Here is a 22,078-nt window from a genome sequence, read left to right as displayed (position 1 = left end):
TAATCTCTTTTTTTGGTTAATTATCATCTATAATGTCTTTTTTAAAATATATATTTTATTGCATTTTAGGTTTTGGGGTACATGTGCAGAACATGAAGGATTATTGCATAGGTACATACATGGCAATGTGGTTTGCTGCCTTCCTCCCCACCACCTATATCTGGCATTTCTCCCCATGTTATCCCTCCCCAACTCCCAACCCTCCACTGTCCCTCCCCTAGTTCCCCCACCACAGACCTCCATGTATGATCCTCCCCTCCCTGTGTCCATGTGTTCTTATTGTTCAACACCCGCCTATGAGTGAGAACATGTGGTGTTTGATTTTCTGTTCTTGTGTCAGTTTGCTGAGAGTGATGGTTTCCAGGTTCATCCATGTCCCTACAAAGGACACAAACTCATTATTTTTTATGGTTGCTTAGTATTCCATGGTGTATATATGCCACATTTTCCCTGTCCAGTCTATCATTGATGGGCATTTGGGTTGGTTCCAAGTCTTTGCTAAACAGTACTGCAATGAACATTTGTTTACATGTTTCTTTATAATAGATCGATTTATAATCCTTTGGATATATACCCAGTAATGAGATTGCGGGGTCAAATGGACTTTCTAGGTCCTTGAGGAATGGCCACAGTGTCTTCACAATGTTTGAACTAATTTACACTCCCACCAACACTGTAAAAGTGTTCCTATTTCTCCACATCCTCTCCAGCATCTGTTGTCTCCAGATTTTTTTAATGATCGCCATTCTAACTGACGAGAGGTGGTATCTCAATGTAGTTTTGATTTGCATTTCTCTAATGACTGGTGATAATGAGCATTTTTCATGTTTGTTGGCCTCATATATGTCTTCTTTTGAAAAGTGTTCATATCCTTCACTTTTGAATGGGTTTGTTTTTTTCTTGTAAATCTGTTTTAGTTCTTTGTAGATTCTGGATATTAGCCCTTTGTCAGATGCGTAGATTGCAAAATTTTTTTCCCATTCTGTTGGTTGCTGGTTCGCTCCAATGATTGTTTTTTGTTTTTGTTTCTGTTTTTTTTTTTTTTTTTGCTGTGCAGAAGCTCTGGAGTTTAATTAGATCCCATTTGTCTATTTAGGCTTTTGTTACCAATGCTTTTGGTGTTTTAGTCATGAAGTCCTTGCCTATGTCTATGTCCTGAATGGTTTTGCCTAGGTTTTGTTCTACTGTTTTCATGGTGTTAAGTTTTATGTTTAAGTCTTTAATCCATCTGGAGTTAACTTTAGTGTAAGGTGTCAGAAAGGGGGTCCAGTTTCTGCTTTCTGCACACTGCTAGCCAGTTTTTCCAACACCATTTATTAAACAGAGAATCCTTTCCCCATTGCTTGTTTTTGTCAGGTTGGTCAAAGATCAGATGGTTGTAGATGGGTGACGTTGCCTCCGAGGCCTGGGTTCTGTTTCATTGGTCTATGTCTCTGTTTTGGTACCAGTACCATGCTGTTTTGATTACTGTAGCCTTGTAGTATAGTTTGAAGTCCGGCAGTGTGATGCCTCCAGCTTTGTTCTTTTTGCTTAGAATTGACTTGGCTATGCAGGCTCTCTTTTGTTTCCATATGAAATTTAAGGTGGTTTTTTCCAGTTCTGTGAAGAAGGTCATTGATAGCTTGATGGTGATAGTGTTGAATCTATAAATTACTTTGGGCAGTATGGCCATTTTCATGATATTCATTCTTTCTACCCATGAGCATGGAGTGTTTCTCTATCTGTTTGTGTCCTCTCTTATTTTGTTGAGCAGTGGTTTATAGTTCTCCTTGGAGAGGTCCTTTACATTCTTTGTTAGTTGTATTCCTAGGTATTTTATTCTCTTTGTAGCAATTGTGAATGGCAGTTAATTCTTGATTTGGCTCTCTTTAAGTCTGTTATTGGTGTATAGGAATGCTTGTGATTTTTGCACATTGATTTGTATCCTCAGATTTTGCTGAAGTTGCTTATCAGTTTCAGGAGATTTTGGGCTAAGGTGATGGGGTCTTCTAGATATACAGTCATGTCATCTGCAAATAGACAATTTGACTTCCTCCTTTTCTAATTGAATACCTTTTATTTCTTTTTCTTGCCTGATTGCTCTGGCTAGATCTTCCAATACTGTATTGAATAGGAGTGGTGAAAGAGGGCATCCCTGTCTAGTGCCACATTTCAAAGCGAATGCTTCCAGTTTTTGCCCATTCAGTATGATATTTATTGGCTGCTGGTTTGTCGTAAATAGCTTTTATTATTTTGAGATACGTTCCATGAGTACCGAGTTTATTGAGAGTTTTTAGCATAAAGGGCTGCTGAATTTTGTTGAAGGCCTTCTCTACATCTATTGAGATAATCATGTGGTTTTTGTCTTTGGTTCTGTTTATGTGGTGAATTACGTTGATAGAGTTGCGAATGTTGAACCAGCCTTCCATCCCTGGGGTGAAGCCTACTTGATCGTGATGGATAAGGTTTTTGATGTGCTGTTGCAATCAGTTTGCCAGTATTTTATTGAAGATTTTTGCATTTATGTTGATCATGGATATTAGTGAATACCCTCATCCTTCTTTGACCTCAGGGGCGGAGTCTTTGAAGCACTTTTTTCCCTGCTATTCTTAAGTACTGGGTGCATCTGACTGCCCAGAGAGGGCACTGCCTTTTCCCCAAGGTCACACAGCAATGAAGGGAGACAGATACAGGAGAGGGGACCTAGATGGGCAGGCAGCCCTGCACCATCTCCTTGGAGTCCTGAGGGGCCCGGGCCTTAGCAGCATGAGAGAACTGAAAGAAAGGAGAGAGGGTTGTGGGGCCTGTAGGACACGCAGAGAAAAGTTGGTTCCGCAAGCAGGGAAATGGGTCCCAAGCCCCAGCACCCTGAGCTGCGGCACAGCCAAGCAGAGGCAGCATGCTACAGAGAGCCCGCCAGGTGGGTGCCCCCAGCCTTTCCCCCAAAGTCCTGCTGAGCCATTAGAGGCTGATGTCTTGGTGGCAGCTGCGGTGTACATGCGAGCACCCAGCATTCCTCGGCAGTGTTAGTGGCTGCAGCAGGCCCCAGCGTTCAGATGAGCCACTCCTCCGGCAGCAACATGAGTTGGGGGTCGGTGGCACACAGGCACCCACCTGCTCCTTGCTGTTGGGCCGGTATCTCAAAGCTTCCACACCAACAGTGCCAGCCCCACTGCCAGGAGCAAGGAGAAGACCACGATGATAGCAGTGATGGCCCCCTGAGACAGGGCGCCATGGGAGCTGGAGCTGGGGCTGGTGTGTATAAGCAAAATAGTGCTACTCTCATTTGCAGAAGGGGTCGATGTTTGGCTCCATGCTCAGCCCCAGCGGGCCAGCAGGAGCGGCAGTCCCAGAACCAAAAGTAGCCCTAGGCCGGGGTTCGCCATGGGCTGGGTGGCGGGTTGGCAGCGCAGAGGAAGGGGCTTCTCGCACGCGCCCCTCCTACCACATCTCTGGCCGGGGGCACCTGCGACAGGGCTCCAGGCCTGGGCGTCTTTAACCTAGCTCAGGTTCCTGGTCTGTGTCCCTCCCCTTGAACCCTCGGTCCGTTGGTGGGGCTTTTGGTCCGATCCCACCGGCTCCTGAAGAAGTTAAACTTTTACATGGAGTGTCAACTGCCATTTGGGTCCCATAAATGAAAATCTGTTGTTTTAAAAAATAATCTTTAAAAGTATTGGGCCGGGCGCGGTAGCTCATGCCTGTAATCCCAGCACTTTGGGAGGCCGAGGTCAAGAGATGGAGACCATCCTGGTCAACATGGTGAAACCCCATCTCTACTAAAAATACAAAAAATTAGCTGGGCATGGTGGCACGTGCCTGTAATCCCAGCTACTCAGGAGGCTGAGGCAGGAGAATTGCCTGAACCCAGGAGGTGGAGGTTGTGGCGAGCCGAGATCGCGCCATTGCACTCCAGCCTGGGTAACAAGACCAAAACTCCGTCTCAAAAAAAAAAAAAAAATTTCAGATGACCTCATTTTCTATGCAAGTGACTTGAGTGTGCTTGATGCCAAGAATTCCTTGTTATAGATTGGAGACGTGCTATGAAGGCAGTATTGCTCTGTGACAAGAAAGCAGAAGATGAGGGCAAGGTTCGATGTGACTGTGAGTTCTGGGTGGCTCTGGCTTTCAGGGAGCCTTCACTGGTTACAGCAAAACAGTTGTTTTCTTAGGGCAATAGTGTCTCTGTCACCCACTGGAGTTCAGTGGCATGATCAGTCACTGTAGCCTCAACTTCTTAGTCTCAAGTAATCCTCCCACCTCAGCCTCCCAAATAGCTGGTACTATAGGTGTGCACCACCATGCCTACTTTTTTAATTTTTAAGTTTTTGTAGGGACATGGTCTCACTTTGCTGCACAGGCTGGTCTGTAATTCTTGGGCTCTAGTGATCCTCCTACCTCAGCCTCCCAAAGTGTTGGGATTACAAGTGTGAGCCACTGCATCTGGCCCTTTATAACCTTCTTGGCAATGCATTCTTTTATTCCCTAACTGGAAGTAACTCCTTTCTCTCGATAGAAGCACTAAGTGCCTGGGGTCAGGAGGCCAGATATGATGCTCTCTGCCCAGTTCTGGCCTTTGTGCCAGGCATTTTTTATCCTTCATTCCAAAATTCATGACTTAATTTCAATTTACCTTTAGACTTACTGCTCTTCATTTAATTGTACCTCCCTAAATACTGCACAAATATTTCTAACACAAACAGAGTTGAGTACCTAGTTTGTGCATGGTACTGTGCAAATTGTTCTAGGTGGTAATTCAGAGGAGAATGCCCAATGTCAGTCCTTATCCTTTGCTCCTTATCAAGCAAAAGCAAATGTCTTTGTAACATAGGCATTAAAATTTACTCTTGAAGAAAGGTAGAACACCTGCCAATAAAAAAAAAAAATCCTTGTTTTTCAGATATGGGGAGCAGGGGTGTAGTGGGAAGTAACAGAGGATTAGCGTTTTGATGCTTTCCAACAAAGATGCATGTAAACTTATCTGTCAAATTAATGATTCTGGAAATCATACTTGTTTTTTCTTATGGTAGTTATGCGTAGATATCACTTCAGGTATGAACTAAGAGTCAGCAATTTATCTGACACTTAGTGAGTTTAAGTGATGTCTGCAAGTATCAATCAACACCACGGACATACGAGGGGCTCAGAGCGTACCGTGGTATGAAGGACTGTGTTTTGTAGGACACATATTTGGATGTTCTTGGACATAAGCTACATTATGGCTAAAAACTATTATTTTTAAAGGTACCTTCAAAGCATTTTCAGATATCATTTACTAAAATATTTGTTAATTTCGCTTGAATGGCCATCTGGATAAGTAGGTGAGTATCTGTAATGACCATTACTTTTTTTCCATTTTATTTATGGGTTTCAGTGGTTATTTTCTTTGAGTTCTGTCTGCATGGATTTTATTGAGGTGGTGTTTTCTTGTTTGTTTGCTTAGTCTTCTTGGCTAAGCAATACATTATATGATGGGAAAATAATGTGGAAGTTATATAGAGGAATGGAACAAACCAGTCCTTGTTGTTTAAGGCCTACTTTCCTTTGGAATCTGGGGTTCTGAACCTGTTCTGTCAGGGGAACCGCAGTGAGTAAATGAGTTGACTAAAAACTCTGGTCCTCTCTCCTCCTGTACCAAATGGGGATAATTACAGTTACCTGTACCTCTAGGGTCCTCTGAGTCTTAATTAATTAATATTTGAAAAGTGTTTGGATATATTTGAATTAAAAGTACTTAGCAGTGTAATCAAAGTTCTTTGTAATTATAATTGGAATCAGTTTGTAGTTCCGCCTCTCCTCTGTTTTTCTCTATCTTGTTCTTTCTGCCAACCCAGACGACTACTCAGCTCTGAACGCTCTCTCCACCACTTTTCTTTTTGCAACTCACTTCAGCTTATACTAAATAAGTAAATGGATTAATTAATTAAATATAGTCAGGCTTTAACCCCACATTTAAGTAACTACTTAATATTTATTTTTAAAACTCCATAGTCACTAAGAGTCAGTCAGTTTCTTTCTTTCTTCTAGTCTATCGTGTTTTTCAGGTCTTCCTTCACATGACGGTAAACTGATCTTCCTGCAGCATTCCCAGGCTCAGAAACTCTCATTGGCTCTTTGGTGCCTTTAGGCAACATCTGAACTCCTTGGCATTCCCCCAGAGGCTCTCAAAATCCGGCAATCATTCAATCCTGTTTTTCACTGTTCCCATTCTATACTCTTCTCCCTAGACGTTTACTTTATGCCTTCCCACCTTCCTGCCATTCATCAAGTTGCCATGCACCAACTGTAGGGTACATTCAAACTCTTTGCAATCTTTTTTTTTTTTTTTTTTTTGAGACAGAGTCTCTCTGTCACCCAAGGCTGGAGTGCAGTCACATGATCATGGCTCACTGTAGCCTCAACTTCCCGTGATCCTCCCACCTCAACCTCTCAAGTAGCTGGGACCTCATGTGTGCACCACCACATCTGAGTAATTTTTTTAATTTTTAAGTTTTTGTAGAGACCTGGTCTCACTACATTGCCCAGGCTGATCTTGAATTCCTGGACTCAAGTGATCCTCCTGCCTCGGCCTCCCAAAGTATTGAAATTACAAGTGCGAGCTACTGCACCTGGCCCTTTGCAACCTTCTTGACAATGCATTCCCTTATTCCCTAACTGGAAGTGACTTCTTTCTCTTTAAAGAATTTTATCTGTACCTTTTCTGGGTCATTTGTACCTTTATATTCCAGTTATGTGTTATATATGTCCTACCTCCCTCCTAGACTATAAGACTGGAAAGTAGACTTCATGTATGATTAATGAATGAACAAAAGGAAGTCTAACATATGGATGTAGTGAACTGGATGCAAATTAAATATTTTTAAATATTGATTTGCAAAATTTCATTAAGGCCAACTCTTAATAGGTTTGCATCATATATGTTAGGAACCAAATATTAATAACTTCTTCAGCATTACCATTATCTCTATAGACTGTCTAAAATGAGCAGCCATATGTTTAAACTGTATTCTCTGTGATTACACACTCATAGGTAAAACCAAAAGGGGACAAACAAGACTTTTCTTTTTTAAATTATTATTACATATGCCTGAATTATCTGTACTGTTGTTTGTTTTCCCAGCTTTGGCCATAGAAATTTAGTTTTAACATGCTAAAATTTTTGCAATGCTTTCTCTTAGAAAAAGACCACATTGTCTGAAATTTCATCCACTGAAATAATCAAGCCTTAAAGCTGAAGCATGTTGGTCATGATTAATCCAATCCTACGAAGTAGTATCTTAATGGCGCTCCCTTTAGAATTAGTTGGGCTCCAGGACACACATAGCTGCAGAAACTGTGTCCACATTTTGTAAGCTCCTCCATTGTCATAGCCACTCTCTTCTCTTTGGTTGATATTCTAAAACTGGCAGCACGTCCTGATGGTAAAAGCTTGGTTGAGGAGACAGGTAACCTATTAGCTTTATGGCATTTAACAGTTTACCTAACGTCTCTGAAGCATAATTGCCACATCTACGTAATGGGGATAATAATACCCATCCTGTTTCCTTATAAAAATCAAATTAGATGATGCCTGTGAATGTTCTGTAGTCTCTTAGACAAATCCAAGTTATGACTACAGCAAGAGTAAAACAGCATGTTGTCGTGGACATTCTTTCAGTGGAATGTCTAAGACTTGTGAGTCATGCTTAAGATAAACTTGATATCTACTTCATTCATTTTCTTTTTAGTTCTATGTACTATATTGAATTTCCTGAGAGTGGGGCTAAGAAAGCCTTCCTAGCATTTTATAGATGTGGTTGAATTAATGGTTGTAAGCCTTAAAGCAGAATTAGACAACATCAATGAATTTATTAAGTGTAAATAAATACATAATCTACTTAGCAATATTGCACAGCCTCTTTATCTTATGTGTGATAAAGACTCATCTGAAGGCTGAAAATGAAGAATTGTCCTTGAAGCTCTTATTTACTCTTTTATGATTTCCCAATACAGTATATAAGGTTACTTATTGAAACCTTAGCAGAATAAGAAACAGGAAGTTAAAAGGCTGAAAACTATAAATTTTGCTATTATTGTTATTATTATTACTGACTCCTTCCCAAATCTCTTACTGATCTGTTAGAAACAGAGCTACAAAGGAAATAGTAGGACAGTTAGTATGCGATAGTGTTATTTGGTTTTTAATTATTCAAGTCAAGTTTTACCCCATTAGAGGAACTCAAGAAGTTGCTTGTGGCTGATAACTGCCATCTGTCAAATTCCTTAGAGCAGGGGTCCCTAACCCCCAGACCATGGGCTGTTACTAGTCCATGGCCTGTTAAGAACCAGGCTGCACAGTAGGAAGTGAGTGGCGGGTGAGCAAGCATTGCCATCTGAGCTCTGTCTCCTTTCAGATCAGCAGCGGTGTTAGATTCTCATAGGAGCATGAGCCCTATTGTGAACTGCACATGCAAGGGATCTAGGTTGTGTGCTCCTTGTGAGAGTCCAAATCCTTATGAGAATGTAACCGATGATCTATGGTGGAACAGTTTTATACCAAAACCATCCCTCCTGCTACTCACAGACCGTGGAAAAATTGTCTTCCACAAAACTAGTTCCTGGTACCAAAAAGGTTGGGACCGCTGCCTTAGAATTTATAATTTGGGGCTAGCACAGCCTGTATTTACCTAAGAATTTCAGTGAGTTCACCGATCATTCCAAATGAAAGGCTTCTTATGAAAATTATATCCAAACTCTCTTTTCTCTTAGTTTACGCATCAGTAAGTTTTTACTGAGTACTGCTATTACATTTTTCTGTGTTAAGCATTATGGGGGCTGAGACCTGATCCGTTTCCTCAAAGAACTTACCTTCCAGATGAAGGCTAACCAGAATGAGCAAATATGGTTAACAATTAACAAGTGAATAGGCCAGCCTGGCCAACATGGTGAAAACCCATCTCTACTAAAAATACAAAAATTATCTGGACATGGTGGCAGGCACCTGTAATCCTAGCTACTTGGGTGATTGAGGCAGGAGAATTGCTTGAACCTGGGAGGCGGAGGTTGCAGTTAGCCAAGATTGTGCCACTGCACTCCAAACTGGGTGACACAGCAAGACTCCATCTTGGCAATACAAAACAAGTGAGAAGAGAATCAAGTACTACATAAGATGTAATGTGGAATTTTAGGGAAGGAAGTCAGTGTATGCTGGAGTAATTAGAGAAGGGGACATGCGTAATTTGATGCTTCAACCGGATCATGAAGGATAAGCAAGATTTAAGCAGCGAGCGAGAGGGAAAAAGAAGTTTGCCAGAGGAATGGAACAAGTCAGGAGGCAGTCATGTGTATGGAGCTCCAAGGACTCCACCCTGATGAGAGCAGAAGTGACAAAGCATCGAGTAATATGAGAAAGTTAGCTAAGAAGGGTGAGTGCAGATTTTTTGGAGTGTTGAATATCATATAGAAGACATTAGATTTGAGAAGATAGAACAAAAAACCATTGCAAGTTTTTGTGTCAGAGAATAATACTATGAGAGTGGTTATTCAGGAAGAGGCCATCAGAGTTGAATGGAGCAGAAAGAATGTCTGATACAGCATAGGGACATTGTGGTCACAAAATGAGGTGGTGAGGGTCTGAGCCAAGATGGTGGCAGTGGGATAGATAAAAAGGGATGGCCAGGAGAAATATTTTAAAGGGAAAATTAACAGGACATCTTCATTGACTAGATTGGAAGGCTATACAGGAAATAGATTGTCAAACTTGATTCCAGGGTTTCTGTCCTATGCCTGGATTGTCCATAATATCAGGAAACCATTGTTAGAAACAGAAAAGGTCGAAGATATCACTGTTCTGACAAAAAGTATTGAGTTTAGTGTTACATCCACTGGACTTTAAGGCCTTGTGAGTGAGTAGGCAGTTAGAATTTCCGAAGTGCCAGTCAGAGAGCAGGGCTTGCAATGTGGGGTTGGACTTTGTCACCATTTTGTTCCCAATTCTATGCAGATGCTCAGCTTGAGGAATGCCCATGTTTGGGCTTCAGAATGAAAGCCAAGTAAATTTCCTCACATGCCAGTATTTCCTCTAAAATATCTGCTTGTGGAACTGAGAAAAGAACATATAAAGTATTAATTATTTTTCTGATAAAACAATTATTAATAGAAAGATAAGACCAATGAAAGGCAGAGTCAAGTAGAAGTCAAGTATAGAAAAAGGTATCATTCAAGGACTCATTACTGTAGTGGTGATAACAATTTTCCAGCAGTTAAGATGCCTCAGTACTTTGGGCCATTTTTGAATAGTTAGTGGGGGCACTTAGTAAATAGGTATTAAATTAACTATAGTTCATTAATCTTTTTTTTTTTTGAGACAGAATTTCACTCTTGTCACCCAGGCTGCATTTTTGCCTTCTTAGTGATATACGAAATGTTATGTTTCACAATGGTGGTATCTTAGATTTGATTAAATATGGTATTAAAAGATTGCTGATCACAGAAAGTCTCTACCAGTGTGACATAGTTGGCTAAAGTATTCCAAATTTGCAATCTTTCATTAACCTATATAAGAAGTATCCCTTGGGATGTTTTTATTTGGACTGGGAATATTAGGAGAAAGCTTTTTCATTCATTGGTGTGAGTACCATCTGCCAGAAATAGAAACCCCATGGAGGATCTATTTCTTTGATGGTGCAGGACTCAGAACATTCACAAAGATTTAGTTATTAGCAGAATAGACATCTGTATTTTATTCAAACCAATTTGCACTTCCTAATCTGAGACCGTTGTGCAATCTAAGCAGTCCTAAGCATGTTTGCTATTCGCACAAAGTGAGAGTAAATCTAAAAGAAATTAAACAAGGGATGGTAATAAAATCTCTTAGTGGTTGACAATGTTATTTCTTACGAAAGTGGAGAACATTTGCTTTTCAATATCAGCGTTTTCAGCCGTTTCCACATTCTGACTTATTGACTGGAGGTCGGTTGTCTTTGCATTCAGTAAAACTTTATGGGCAGAAACATAGTTCCTTTTCTTACTTACTTGAATAACATGATGGCCATTGCATGTATGTGTCTTTGTGTAAGTCCATGTCTCAGAACTGAGAAGTAGGAATAAAATTAGTGTCAGGGCTGGGGATGCTACTCTTTGCTGCTGAGGAACACAATACTTCAGGTAAGTGATTCTGAAGTCCTTCACCACCTGACGGTAACCTTGGGTTGGTCTGTAGGTACGTTTTCATTTTGCTTGTTCATCCATTTTAATTGGCTTCCTAGAGCATGCTTGTAGATGTAGAGCCAAATTTAGAGTAGAGCAACCCTCTGGCAAACAGGAAAAGATTAATTTTGTGGTATGCTTTTAAGGGACTTCCCAGGAAACTTCAAAAGCAGAAAAAGAACACTAGCTGCCTATTCCAAAATGTGTAAAATACTACTCAGTTTTTTAAAAGTAGGATAAACTTGGAGTGTGCACATGCACGTGTGCGCACACACACACGCACACACAGAGGACCACATCTCCAGTAAAAGGAAAAGGAGCTTTCTCAACTAGATGTGTGCATTAGCCAGAAAAAGCCAAGGAGTGAAGGGTTTTAAAGAATTTGAGGAGGAGATAAAGTGGAGTCTACATATGGGAAGCATTTGAAATTGACTTAAATGCCTTCTCAATGTTGACTTTTTCAGTTTTCTCTTTAGCAGACACATTGTTTTCATGATATCAGCCCCAGGCATAGACACATCATTAAAATGAACATGTTGAAAATGATTTCTGTTTAGAAATAAGCAAAACATTTTCAGTTGTGACCACCCAGGTGTAGAAGAAAGAACAGTGGAATTGGGAGCCATGAGTTCTAACATAACCTTTCTTCATAACATGAGGCAAGTCTTCCATGGCCTTTGGTTTCCTTATCTGTAAAACAGGATGGCTCAATGAAATTATCTTTGTTCTTTACTATAATAGAGTATCTCTGTGGGAAGAGGGGAAAAAAGTCAGTTTAAAGGCTCCTTATAGCTCCCAACTGCTGTTTTATTGTGCTATTCATGCCTAGACATCACATAGCTAGAAATGCCCATCAGACCCCTCAGGCCACTGCTGTTCCTGTCACACATTCCTGCAAAGGACCATGTTGCTAACTTGAAAAAAATTACTATTACACTTGCAATTGTTGCTTAGTAACGTTTCTGATTTTGTGTTTCTTGTGACAGCATGAGTAGACATCATTAAAAATTAAGCTTACAAAGCTGCTGAAGTGGGAGGAAGGAGAACTTGAAGCCACAATTTTTACACTTGCTTAGAAGCCATCTAATCTCAGGTTTATATGCTAGATCTTGAGGGAAACACTGCACATCTCTGGTTTATATTATAGCACATACAGCACACTACTGACATTGATTTGTGTCTGGTGCAGCTGGAGTTTATCACCAAGACATAAAAAAAACCTTGACCCTGCAGAATAGCCTGGAATTACAATCAGATGGGCCACATGGCATCCCATTGAAAGAAAGCCCTGACCAGTTTTCTGTCTTGTTTCTGCTTTCTCCCTATAGTTCCACCAGGTGAGAAGAGTGATGACCATCCTTTTCCTTACTATGGTTATTTCATACTTCGGTTGCATGAAGGCTGCCCCCATGAAAGAAGCAAACATCCGAGGACAAGGTGGCTTGGCCTACCCAGGTGTGCGGACCCATGGGACTCTGGAGAGTGTGAATGGGCCCAAGGCAGGTTCAAGAAGCCTGACATCGTCATTGGCTGACACTTTCGAACATGTGATAGAAGAGCTGTTGGATGAGGACCAGAAAGTTCGACCCCATGAAGAAAACAATAAGGACGCAGACTTGTACACGTCCAGGGTGATGCTCAGTAGTCAAGTGCCTTTGGAGCCTCCTCTTCTCTTTCTGCTGGAGGAATACAAAAATTACCTGGATGCTGCAAACATGTCCATGAGGGTCCGGCGCCACTCTGACCCTGCCCGCCGAGGGGAGCTGAGCGTGTGTGACAGTATTAGTGAGTGGGTAACGGCGGCAGACAAAAAGACTGCAGTGGACATGTCGGGCGGGACGGTCACAGTCCTTGAAAAGGTCCCTGTATCGAAAGGCCAACTGAAGCAATACTTCTACGAGACCAAGTGCAATCCCATGGGTTACACAAAAGAAGGCTGCAGGGGCATAGACAAAAGGCATTGGAACTCCCAGTGCCGAACTACCCAGTCGTACGTGCGGGCCCTTACCATGGATAGCAAAAAGAGAATTGGTTGGCGATTCATAAGGATAGACACTTCTTGTGTATGTACATTGACCATTAAAAGGGGAAGATAGTGGATTTATGTTGTATAGATTATATTGAGACAAAAATTATCTATTTGTATATATACATAACAGGGTAAATTATTCAGTTAAGAAAAAAATAATTTTATGAACTGCATGTATAAATGAAGTTTATACAGTACAGTGGTTCTACAATCTATTTATTGGACATGTCCATGACCAGAAGGGAAACAGTCATTTGCGCACAACTTTAAAAAAGTCTGCATTACATTCCTTGATAATGTTGTGGTTTGTTGCCGTTGCCAAGAATTGAAAACATAAAAAGTTTAAAAAAATAATAAATTGCATGCTGCTTTAATTGTGAATTGATAATAAACTGTCCTCTTTCAGAAAACAGACAAAACATACACACACACACACACACACACACACACACACCAAAAATTTGAACCAAAACAGTCCGTTTACATTTTAGACAGTAAGTATCTTCGTTCTTGTTAGTACTATATCATCTGTTTTACTGCTTTTAACTTCTGATGGCGTTGGAATTAAAACAGTGTCAAGGTGCTGTTGTCATTGCTTTACTGGCTTAAGGGATAGGGGATGGGAGGGGTATATTTTTGTTTGTTTTGTGTTTTTGTTTTGTTTTGTTTTGTTTTGTTTAAGTTCCCACAGGGAGTAGGGACGGGGAAAGAATTCCTTCAATATGTATTCTCGTTGATAAAATATATATTTGTATGTTGTGAAGATGTTTGCAATATCAATCAGATGACTGGAAAGTGAATAAAAATTAAGGAAACCGAACAAAAAAAAAATGCTCACACTCCACATCCCGTGATGCACCTCCCAGGCCCCCGCTCATTCTTTGGGCGTTGGTCAGAGTAAGCTGCTTTTGATGGAAGGACCTATGTTTGCTCAGAGCACATTCTTTCCCTCCCTCCCCCTCTGGTCTCCTCTTTGTTTTGTTTTAAAGAAGAAAAATCAGTTGCACGCTCTGAAATATTTTACCACTGCTGTTAACAAGTGAACACATTGTGTCACATCATGACACTCATATAAGCATGGAGAATAGTGATTTTTTTTTAGAAAAGAAAACAAAAAATAACCCCAAAACGAAGATTATTTTTTATAAGGGGAAAACATTTGGGTAAATCACGGTAAAGCTTAAAAAACTCATGGTTAAGGCTTAACAATGTCTTGCAATACCTTGCAAGCAAAAGGGAGAGCCCTGTATGAACCCAGAAACACCTAGATCAGAACAGGAATCCACATTGCCAGTGACATGAGACTGAACAGCCATATGGAGGCTATGTGGAGCTGACATAGCATTTACCGGCAGTGCAGGAGGAATTTCTGAGTGGCCATCCCAAGGCCTAGGTGGAGGTGGGGCATGGTATTTGAGACATTCCAAAAGGAAGGCCTCTGAAGGACCCTTCAGAGGTGGCTCTGGAATGACATGTGTCAAGCTGCTTGGACCTCGTGCTTTAAGTGCCTACATTATCTAACTGTGCTCAAGAGGTTCTCCACTGGAGAACCACACTCAAGCTGACTTATGCCCTCCATCCCACCTCTGGATAATTTTGCATAAAATTGGATTAGCCTGGAACAGGTTCAGAGCCAAATGTGGCATTTGTGATCATGATTGATACAATGAGATAGAAGATGTTTGCTACATGAACACTTACTGCTTTGAAATTACAGTTGAGGAAACCAGGGTTTATCTTTTAGGACTTTTGGTAAGGGGAAAGAGAACAGGAAAAGAAACCCCAAACTCAGGCTGAATGATCAAGGGGGCCCATAGGAAATCTTGACCTGAGACAAGACTTCAGGAAGGTATTGGACATTCAGAACACCAAGACCTGAAGGTGCCTTGCTCAATGGAAGAGGGCAGGACAGAGCTGACAAAATTTTGCTCCCCAGTGAAGGCCACAGCAACCTTCTGCCCATCCTGTCTGTTCATGGAGGGGGTCCCTTTCTCACCTCTGCCATGTTGGGTTAGAAGTCAAGTTGGGAGACTGGAATAGTGGTTCTTGGAAAAATGGACCCCAGTGAAAACTAGTGCTCTAAGCCCATTCGACCCATTTCACACCTGAAAATGTTAGTGATCACCACTCGGACCAGCGTCCTTGAGTATCAGAAAGCCCAGGCAATTGCTGCATCTTAGTAGGGTGAGGGATAAGCAAAAGAGGATGTTCACTACGACCCAGGAATGAAGATACTATCAGCAAAGAATTTCAATTTGTTCAGTCTTTCATTTAGAGCTAGCCTGTCTTTCACAGTACCATCTGAATACCTGTCTTTGAAAGAAGAAAGACTATGTAGCTTAGGTTTGTTTTGTGTTGTTTGAAAATATTATCTTTGTAATTATTTTTCATATGTAAGGAATGCTTGGAATATCTGCTGTATGTTAACTTTATGCAGCTTCCTTTTGAGGGACAAATTTAAAACGAACAAAAAGTCCCCATCACAGTCTTAAAGGATGCAAGGGCCAGATCTGTTAAGTGGTTCATGGGAGACACATCCAGCAATTGTGTGGTCAGTGGCTCTCTTACCCAATAAGATACATCACAGTCACATGCTTGGTGGTTTATGATGTTGACCTAAGATGTATTCTGTTAAAATCTCTCTCTGTTGCTGTTTGTTCTTGTTTTGTTTTGTTTTAAAGTCTTGCTGTGGTCTCTTTGTGGCAGAAGTGTTTCATGCATGGCAGCAGGCCTGTTGCTTTTTTATGGTGATTCCCATTGAAAATGTAAGTAAATGTCTGTGGCCTTGTTCTCTCTATGATAAAGATATTATTCACCATGTAAAACAAAAAAATATTTATTGTATTTTAGTATATTTATATAATTATGTTATTGAAAAAATTGGCATTAAAACTTAATCGCATCAGAAGCCTATTGTAAATACAAGTTCTATTTAAGTGTACTAATTAACATATAATATATGTTTTAAATATAGAATTTTTAATGTTTTTAAATATATTTTCAAAGTACATAAAATCTGGGGGTTCTGGGTTTTTTTCTCTTTACTGTAAAACAAACATGAAAACGTGTTTTATTATAAATACGTGTGTTCCTTGCTTTAAGACTAATCTGACTAGTTTTAGCAACTAAACAGCCCTCCAGAGAGGATACTTATTTGAAAGCCTGGGAGGCCAATCCTGCAGTCTGTGAGCTTCTGAGGAGTTAGAGGATTCGGTCTGTCTTCCATGGTGGAAGACAGGAGTGTCGTTTTCTCGGACACTTGGAAGTTTTACCCCTCTGAAGTGATATACTTTCATCTTATACCAAACCACGTAACCTAGCAACATCGGGATCCACGAATCACGGCTGGCTGGCTCCATTTGATTATAAAATAACTGTCAAAAAAATCAAAGTGGGTTTACCTAGGGATAATGGAATAAATTGGCCCAAATTTAGAAAGTCAACTACTGAAAAAAAAAAGGAAATTCAATATTTGGAGACAGGTCACATACCCTGTGTTTGGAAATGGTGCCATTTGCAGTATGTATTTGTATCCATAGCACTGATTTAATTTTTGTATGTGGAGCACACAGATTTTATATCATAGTACCCACAATCTAACAGATTGCTAAGATTTCTAAAAGGATTTGCCTCTGTGATGGCTGCCAAGCCGCTGGGTAATTTAGTTAAAGTGTTTAAAGTTATCACTAAATCTTAGGGAAATAAATGGAAGGATTTTAAATCAGAGAAAGGGCCATTAAGGAAAAAAAGCATCTGTTCCTACTCTTAAGCCTCCCCATTTGAACACTGACAATCCATCCCATAATGTGGTGAACTATATCTGTGCAATGTATCATTTCTATTTCTAAACATACACACATGGTTTCCTCTTGTATTGTCTTATAAATAAGGATCAGGAAAGTCATAACAAACATTGACTTGTGCTGTGTATATGGAAAAACAGATTGAATGAGATGAATTACTGTATCCTAATCTGTCCAGTGAACTTGAAAAGTACTCTAAACTCTAAGAGAAACCCTTGCCTGCCAGTCATGACAGCCCAGCCATGGAATTAGAACTTCGATAAACTTCAGGCTTGGCCAATTTTTATAGTCAGAGGACTAAAATATTTTTTAAATGGTTGAGTAAAAAAAGTAAAAATTACACATGACATCCAAATTACTTGAACTTAAAGCAGTTTGGTAAACATGACTGAAAGTTTTCATTAGATGATGAGGTTGAAAAAAAATAAAATAGAGACCTATCTACTAAATTATCCAACTTGGAATCAGTAGGAGTAACCAGTGTGTAATGTATTCATCGAGTAAACAGTTAAACTTGTTTAATTATTAAGATGCCTGGAAATAACTCAGATCATTGCTTTGATCTGTTGTTTTTTCCCCATACTGATAAGCCTCTGTGGTCATTAGCTGTGTCTATGAAGTCCTTATGAGCTGTACTAATTCTATGAATAATAAGACAGTTCTGAATGAGAATCTGAAATAAGTCTTAGAATGGATCAGGTTAAATTGTTCTTCATTCATTTAAGTGGTTTCTAGATCTGGATAAAATGTCAAACACTTTTTGAACTGCAACAAATGGCTTTAAGCTTAATGTAAAACATACATGTCTCCATCATGTTCTAAAATCAAGCCTGGTCTATAAGTTAAAGTGGAAATGGCTGCAAATTTTGATAAGCCATTGTTAAGTAAAGACTAGGATAAGAAACAATATACGTGTACATAAATTTAGGAAGATGAGGTGTTTAGAAACTGCTGCAAACACACATCAAAGCCATTGCGGATTTGATCCAACCTCAGAATGTTGGCCAGCAAAATTAGTGTTTGATGGAACATGGGCCATCCTTTTAGCTGTGGGTTATTTAACTTACTTTAAAGGTTGGTTGGTTACTTGCTTGGTTTGGGGACAAGTGGGAGTAATGGTTGGGAATCTGACTTTTGCTGGTTACATTGAACTAACTGGTAGTTGGTGAACTCCCCACCTAAGAGCTAAAGTTAGCAACTAGAGTGGGTGAAGCCACTCCAAATCAGCCCATGTTTATAGACATTCCTTCTAATAAACACCCTGCCTGCATGTCTATCCCCAGTCTTTAAGTATCATCATCTATTCTCTCAATTCTGGCCACCATTTATTTTTAGGGGGAAAAAAACACACTTCTTGCTTTTTAATATGTAAATAGATGCAGTAAATTACTTGAAGACTATGTTTAAATAGTAACAGAAAAAATACTGTGATCTTACACATCATAATCAAGGAGAAGACCCATTTCTGTGGCACTCTGTAGGATTTCTGTAGGCCTTTACCTCACTCCCGCCTCCTAAGTATTGACAAGGCATAGACCACCAGATTAGGAGCTCCCCACCCTGGCATTTGCTTTTCTAACAACAATAATGTGTGTTTGGTAACATCAGTAGCAGGGAATTGTAAAAAGCTGGCCTTCCAATTAAACCTCATCACACAAACAATAAACAAGACCTTTCCATTCATTATATATTTAAGTATGAGCTGCTAATTTATATCTGGCAAAGCAAAAGTCCTTTCCTTTAGAAAAATAAGCCTATCTGTCCTGTAAAAAAACCTCACACACAATGTTGTAGTTAATGACAGGACTTGTCTTAAACCTGTAAATGACCGAAAAGTATTAGTTGAAATCCGCTTGAGGTGTATGTTCTACATTTAGAAAGGACATAAAGATGCTTCTGCAGCTCTGCACTTTGGTACTGTGTTCTATTTCAAATTGTTCCTTAGAAACCAGGGGCTGGCTGCATAGAATGGCTGGACCCAGGGGAAATGTTTTTGTCTAGCTTAAGTGCTCACAATTTGAAAAACTCCATATCTAGTACTGAAGTACACATTTAAATTTATTTAGTCAAGCTGCATTCTCCATTGAGCCCTAACATTAAAAAAAATAGTTGCTAACCTGGAATTTGGTGCATATCAGGAAGGAAAGAGGGAAAAGACATAAAATAGAAACCTTATCCAGCAGAGACCTTCTCCAGCAGATACCAAGCAGTGTTTACTTGGAGATAACAGTACCCATACTCTCCTCCAGTTAGACTAATGCAATGGTCTCAAAGTGTGCTCTGTGACCAGCATCTGCATCTCTGGGAACTTGTTACAAATGCACACTCTCAGTTCCCATCCTAGACTTACTAAGTAAGCAGCTCTGGGGGTAGAGCACAGCACTGAGTTTTAAAAACCCCTCTAGGTGATTCTGTGCCCATACAAATTTGAGGAATATTGGACTAAGAGGATTAAACAGCCTTTCACATGTTTTAGATAATAGGAAGATAGCACAATCCAAGAATTTGGAACTGTAAGATCTGATCCTAGTCATGCCACTACCTCTTTCCTTGGCCCTGAAAACATCAATACATCCATGTTTGCATGTCCTAAGCAACACAAGAGTAATGGGTGCTTGCAGGTGGAGCAATGCTTAGTGTTGTAAGAGAAGAGTACACTGATGGTTTGAAAGCGGGCATGCAAATGTGAGCCAGGAAAGCTCAGTGCTGTTCATAGTCAATAATTTTTTTTTCTTTCCTTTCAAAGTAACAGCAGTAGTGGATTCAGGACCCAGAGCATGTAGTCGTTTGTAACACATTTGGAACGGTGGTGAGAAATGAGAAGCAACATACAGCAAATTAATAAGGAAAAGATTATTCCATCTGGGGAGCTGAGCTCTGCACATGCCAACACAGCCCATTCTCTGTGAAATAGCATTTTATTGGTCGCAAATTAAATCAGCATCCTGAATTAATCAACTATTAGCACCCAGCTGAAGAATTCTAGGTTCACACCTCCAGAATGACCAGACTATAAATACAAAGGGCTTCCCCAGACTTGTGGCAAAGCTTTTCCACATTGTAAGAGCTGGTTTCTGGAAATGAGGACCTGGACATAGCTATTCCCATCCCTAACCCATCTCTGTGTGTATGTGTATGTGTGTGTGCACACTCTTGCATATTTTACACTGCAAACTGCATTAGAAGATTTTTCTGTTCCTGGGATGGAGGAGAGGGTGTCCAAATGTATTACCCATCCATTAGGCAATACACAAGCCTTAATTCTAACAAGCTACCTCGAGAGCCAGGTATCCTGGTAGTTCAATCACTAGCTTGGCCAACCCTTTCCAGTATCTGAGCCTCCACATGCCCTCATCTGTCAGAGGAAGAAGCTGAACTTGGGTGATCTCCCAACAGGATACTCTTGGAGGTAAATTTCAGTTTTAAGACTACAAGTTCATTCTTTCTACTTCTTTGTTTGCTATAAAAAGAGATTAAAGAGGTCTCTGAAGCACTTAAAGGCTGGGAAGCAGCCTGAGATAATTCACTGTGCATCTCCTGCCTCCCTCCATAGTTGGTGTCCTTATTTCTTGGCACTTGCCACAAGATTAAAAGCAGGAGGCACCTTGGGTTAGCATGGGGGTTGGGAGGATGTGACCCAAGGAAGGTTTCTACTTCATATGCAAGTATAAAAATACCACCACCTATTTGACAAGCAGGCAGAAAATACCTTGGGGAAAATTCCCAAATATTGTTCAAGGTGCAAACTTTCTACCAGGTTCTAACCTTACTTTCAAAGCCAGGCAATGTATTTACCTTTGTTTTATATCACTCATTCATACTGTATTACATGGTGCCTGGCAAGGAGAGATTCCATGTGCTTTGCTGAGTTGCAGAGTAAGGAAACTGCATGAAACTGCTGGATTAGCATCCTGTAGAGTCACTGTTTATAGAACTCTCTGAATGAAATGGGTTTGCATCTCTGTTCTTTTGGGCTTTATAAATTCACCGAGGATGTTCAGCTCCCAATCTGCTTCACCACCACCCCTGAACACTCTGAATAGCTCATCTTCTTGAGAGGATGGCCTTGAGGACAAGAGCGTCTCATAACAAATCACAGCAACACCACATTCAGTAGTGGATTTCTTCAGAGCAACAGCAGATACTTCAGAAACGTAGAGAGGTCATTCTGAGTGGCGTTTTGACCAGCTTAGGAGACAAACCTCACTGGCATGCCAGGGTATGAAATTCCTCATTTCAGCAATCCAACTTTGGTTTATTCCTGGCCCAGAGTCCTTTGTGCTTGAATCTCTGAGAAATCTGTTCTTGTTCAATTCACCTCTGCTCCCACTTCATACTATGCCTCCCTTCCTGATGACCTCAGAGCTCTGCCTCTGGGATCCAATGTCTCACCTCTCAGAGGGCACATAATATAGTAAAGAGTAGAGACTGAATCCCAACTCTGTTACAAGAGTTGTGACTGTAGTCAAGTCACTTAACTTCTCTGTGCCTCAGTTTCCTCACCTGCAAAGGACAGGTAAAAATACTTCCACTTTCCTCATGGGATTTTGTGAGAATTAAATGATGTAATACATACAAAGCACTTAGGAAAGTTATGGACCCATGGGAAAGCCTCAGAAAGTGTTTACAAACTCTTGGTAGTCACTCTGCTGACTGGGGATAAGCTGGGCTCATCTAGTACATACTTCAGAGACTCTTTTCTCATATTCAGACTCCTGGAAGAGATCCCATCTCATCTGTGCCATTAGCAACCAGGGTCACTTTGTCTTTTCTGGAAGACTCAGAGAGACAACTCTTGTTTACTCACTAGCAATACTGCTTGGCAGTTAAGCTGTGGCCACTGCATACACTCAGGCAAATGGAAGAGATATACTACAATACAGGGTGTTTTTCTAGACTATACATTCCAAACAAAGCCCATTATCTTTAAGTGTCTTTTCAGCTGAATGGCAGTGACTGAAGCCAGGGTAAAATGGATGAACTCATGTAGTCTGAAAGAAACAAGGGTCCATCAGGAAAATCCTACCTCAACCTCTGCCCCATGTCCTTGACATACATTTAACCCATTGCACAATTATAGTGA

General features: G+C 40.5%; 1 protein-coding gene and 1 long non-coding RNA gene across 10 annotated transcripts in view; one reads left to right on the top strand and one right to left on the bottom strand.

Moving 5' to 3' along the window:
• BDNF (brain derived neurotrophic factor) overlaps window positions 1-16,207 on the top strand; it is a 66,222-nt gene extending 50,015 nt beyond the window's left edge. For all 9 annotated transcript variants that reach the window (XM_035262277.2, XM_035262280.2, XM_035262279.3 and 6 more), the window contains exon 2: window positions 12,492-16,207. In XM_035262277.2, coding sequence (XP_035118168.1) covers window positions 12,492-13,259 — 768 coding nt within the window. In that variant the 3' untranslated portion in view covers window positions 13,260-16,207. The remainder of the gene's footprint in view (window positions 1-12,491) is intronic.
• The window catches only part of LOC103796261 (uncharacterized), a 175,913-nt gene continuing 161,642 nt past the window's right edge, over window positions 7,808-22,078 (bottom strand). The window contains exon 3 of the long non-coding RNA XR_013523361.1: window positions 7,808-12,839. This is a non-coding gene — a long non-coding RNA (uncharacterized LOC103796261). The remainder of the gene's footprint in view (window positions 12,840-22,078) is intronic.

The sequence above is a fragment of the Callithrix jacchus genome, chromosome 10 (assembly GCF_049354715.1).
Source record: "Callithrix jacchus isolate 240 chromosome 10, calJac240_pri, whole genome shotgun sequence".
NCBI classification, from domain to species: Eukaryota; Metazoa; Chordata; class Mammalia; order Primates; family Cebidae; genus Callithrix; species Callithrix jacchus.
Note: the sequence above shows the minus strand (reverse complement) of the source record. Positions and strands in the feature narration are given on the sequence as shown.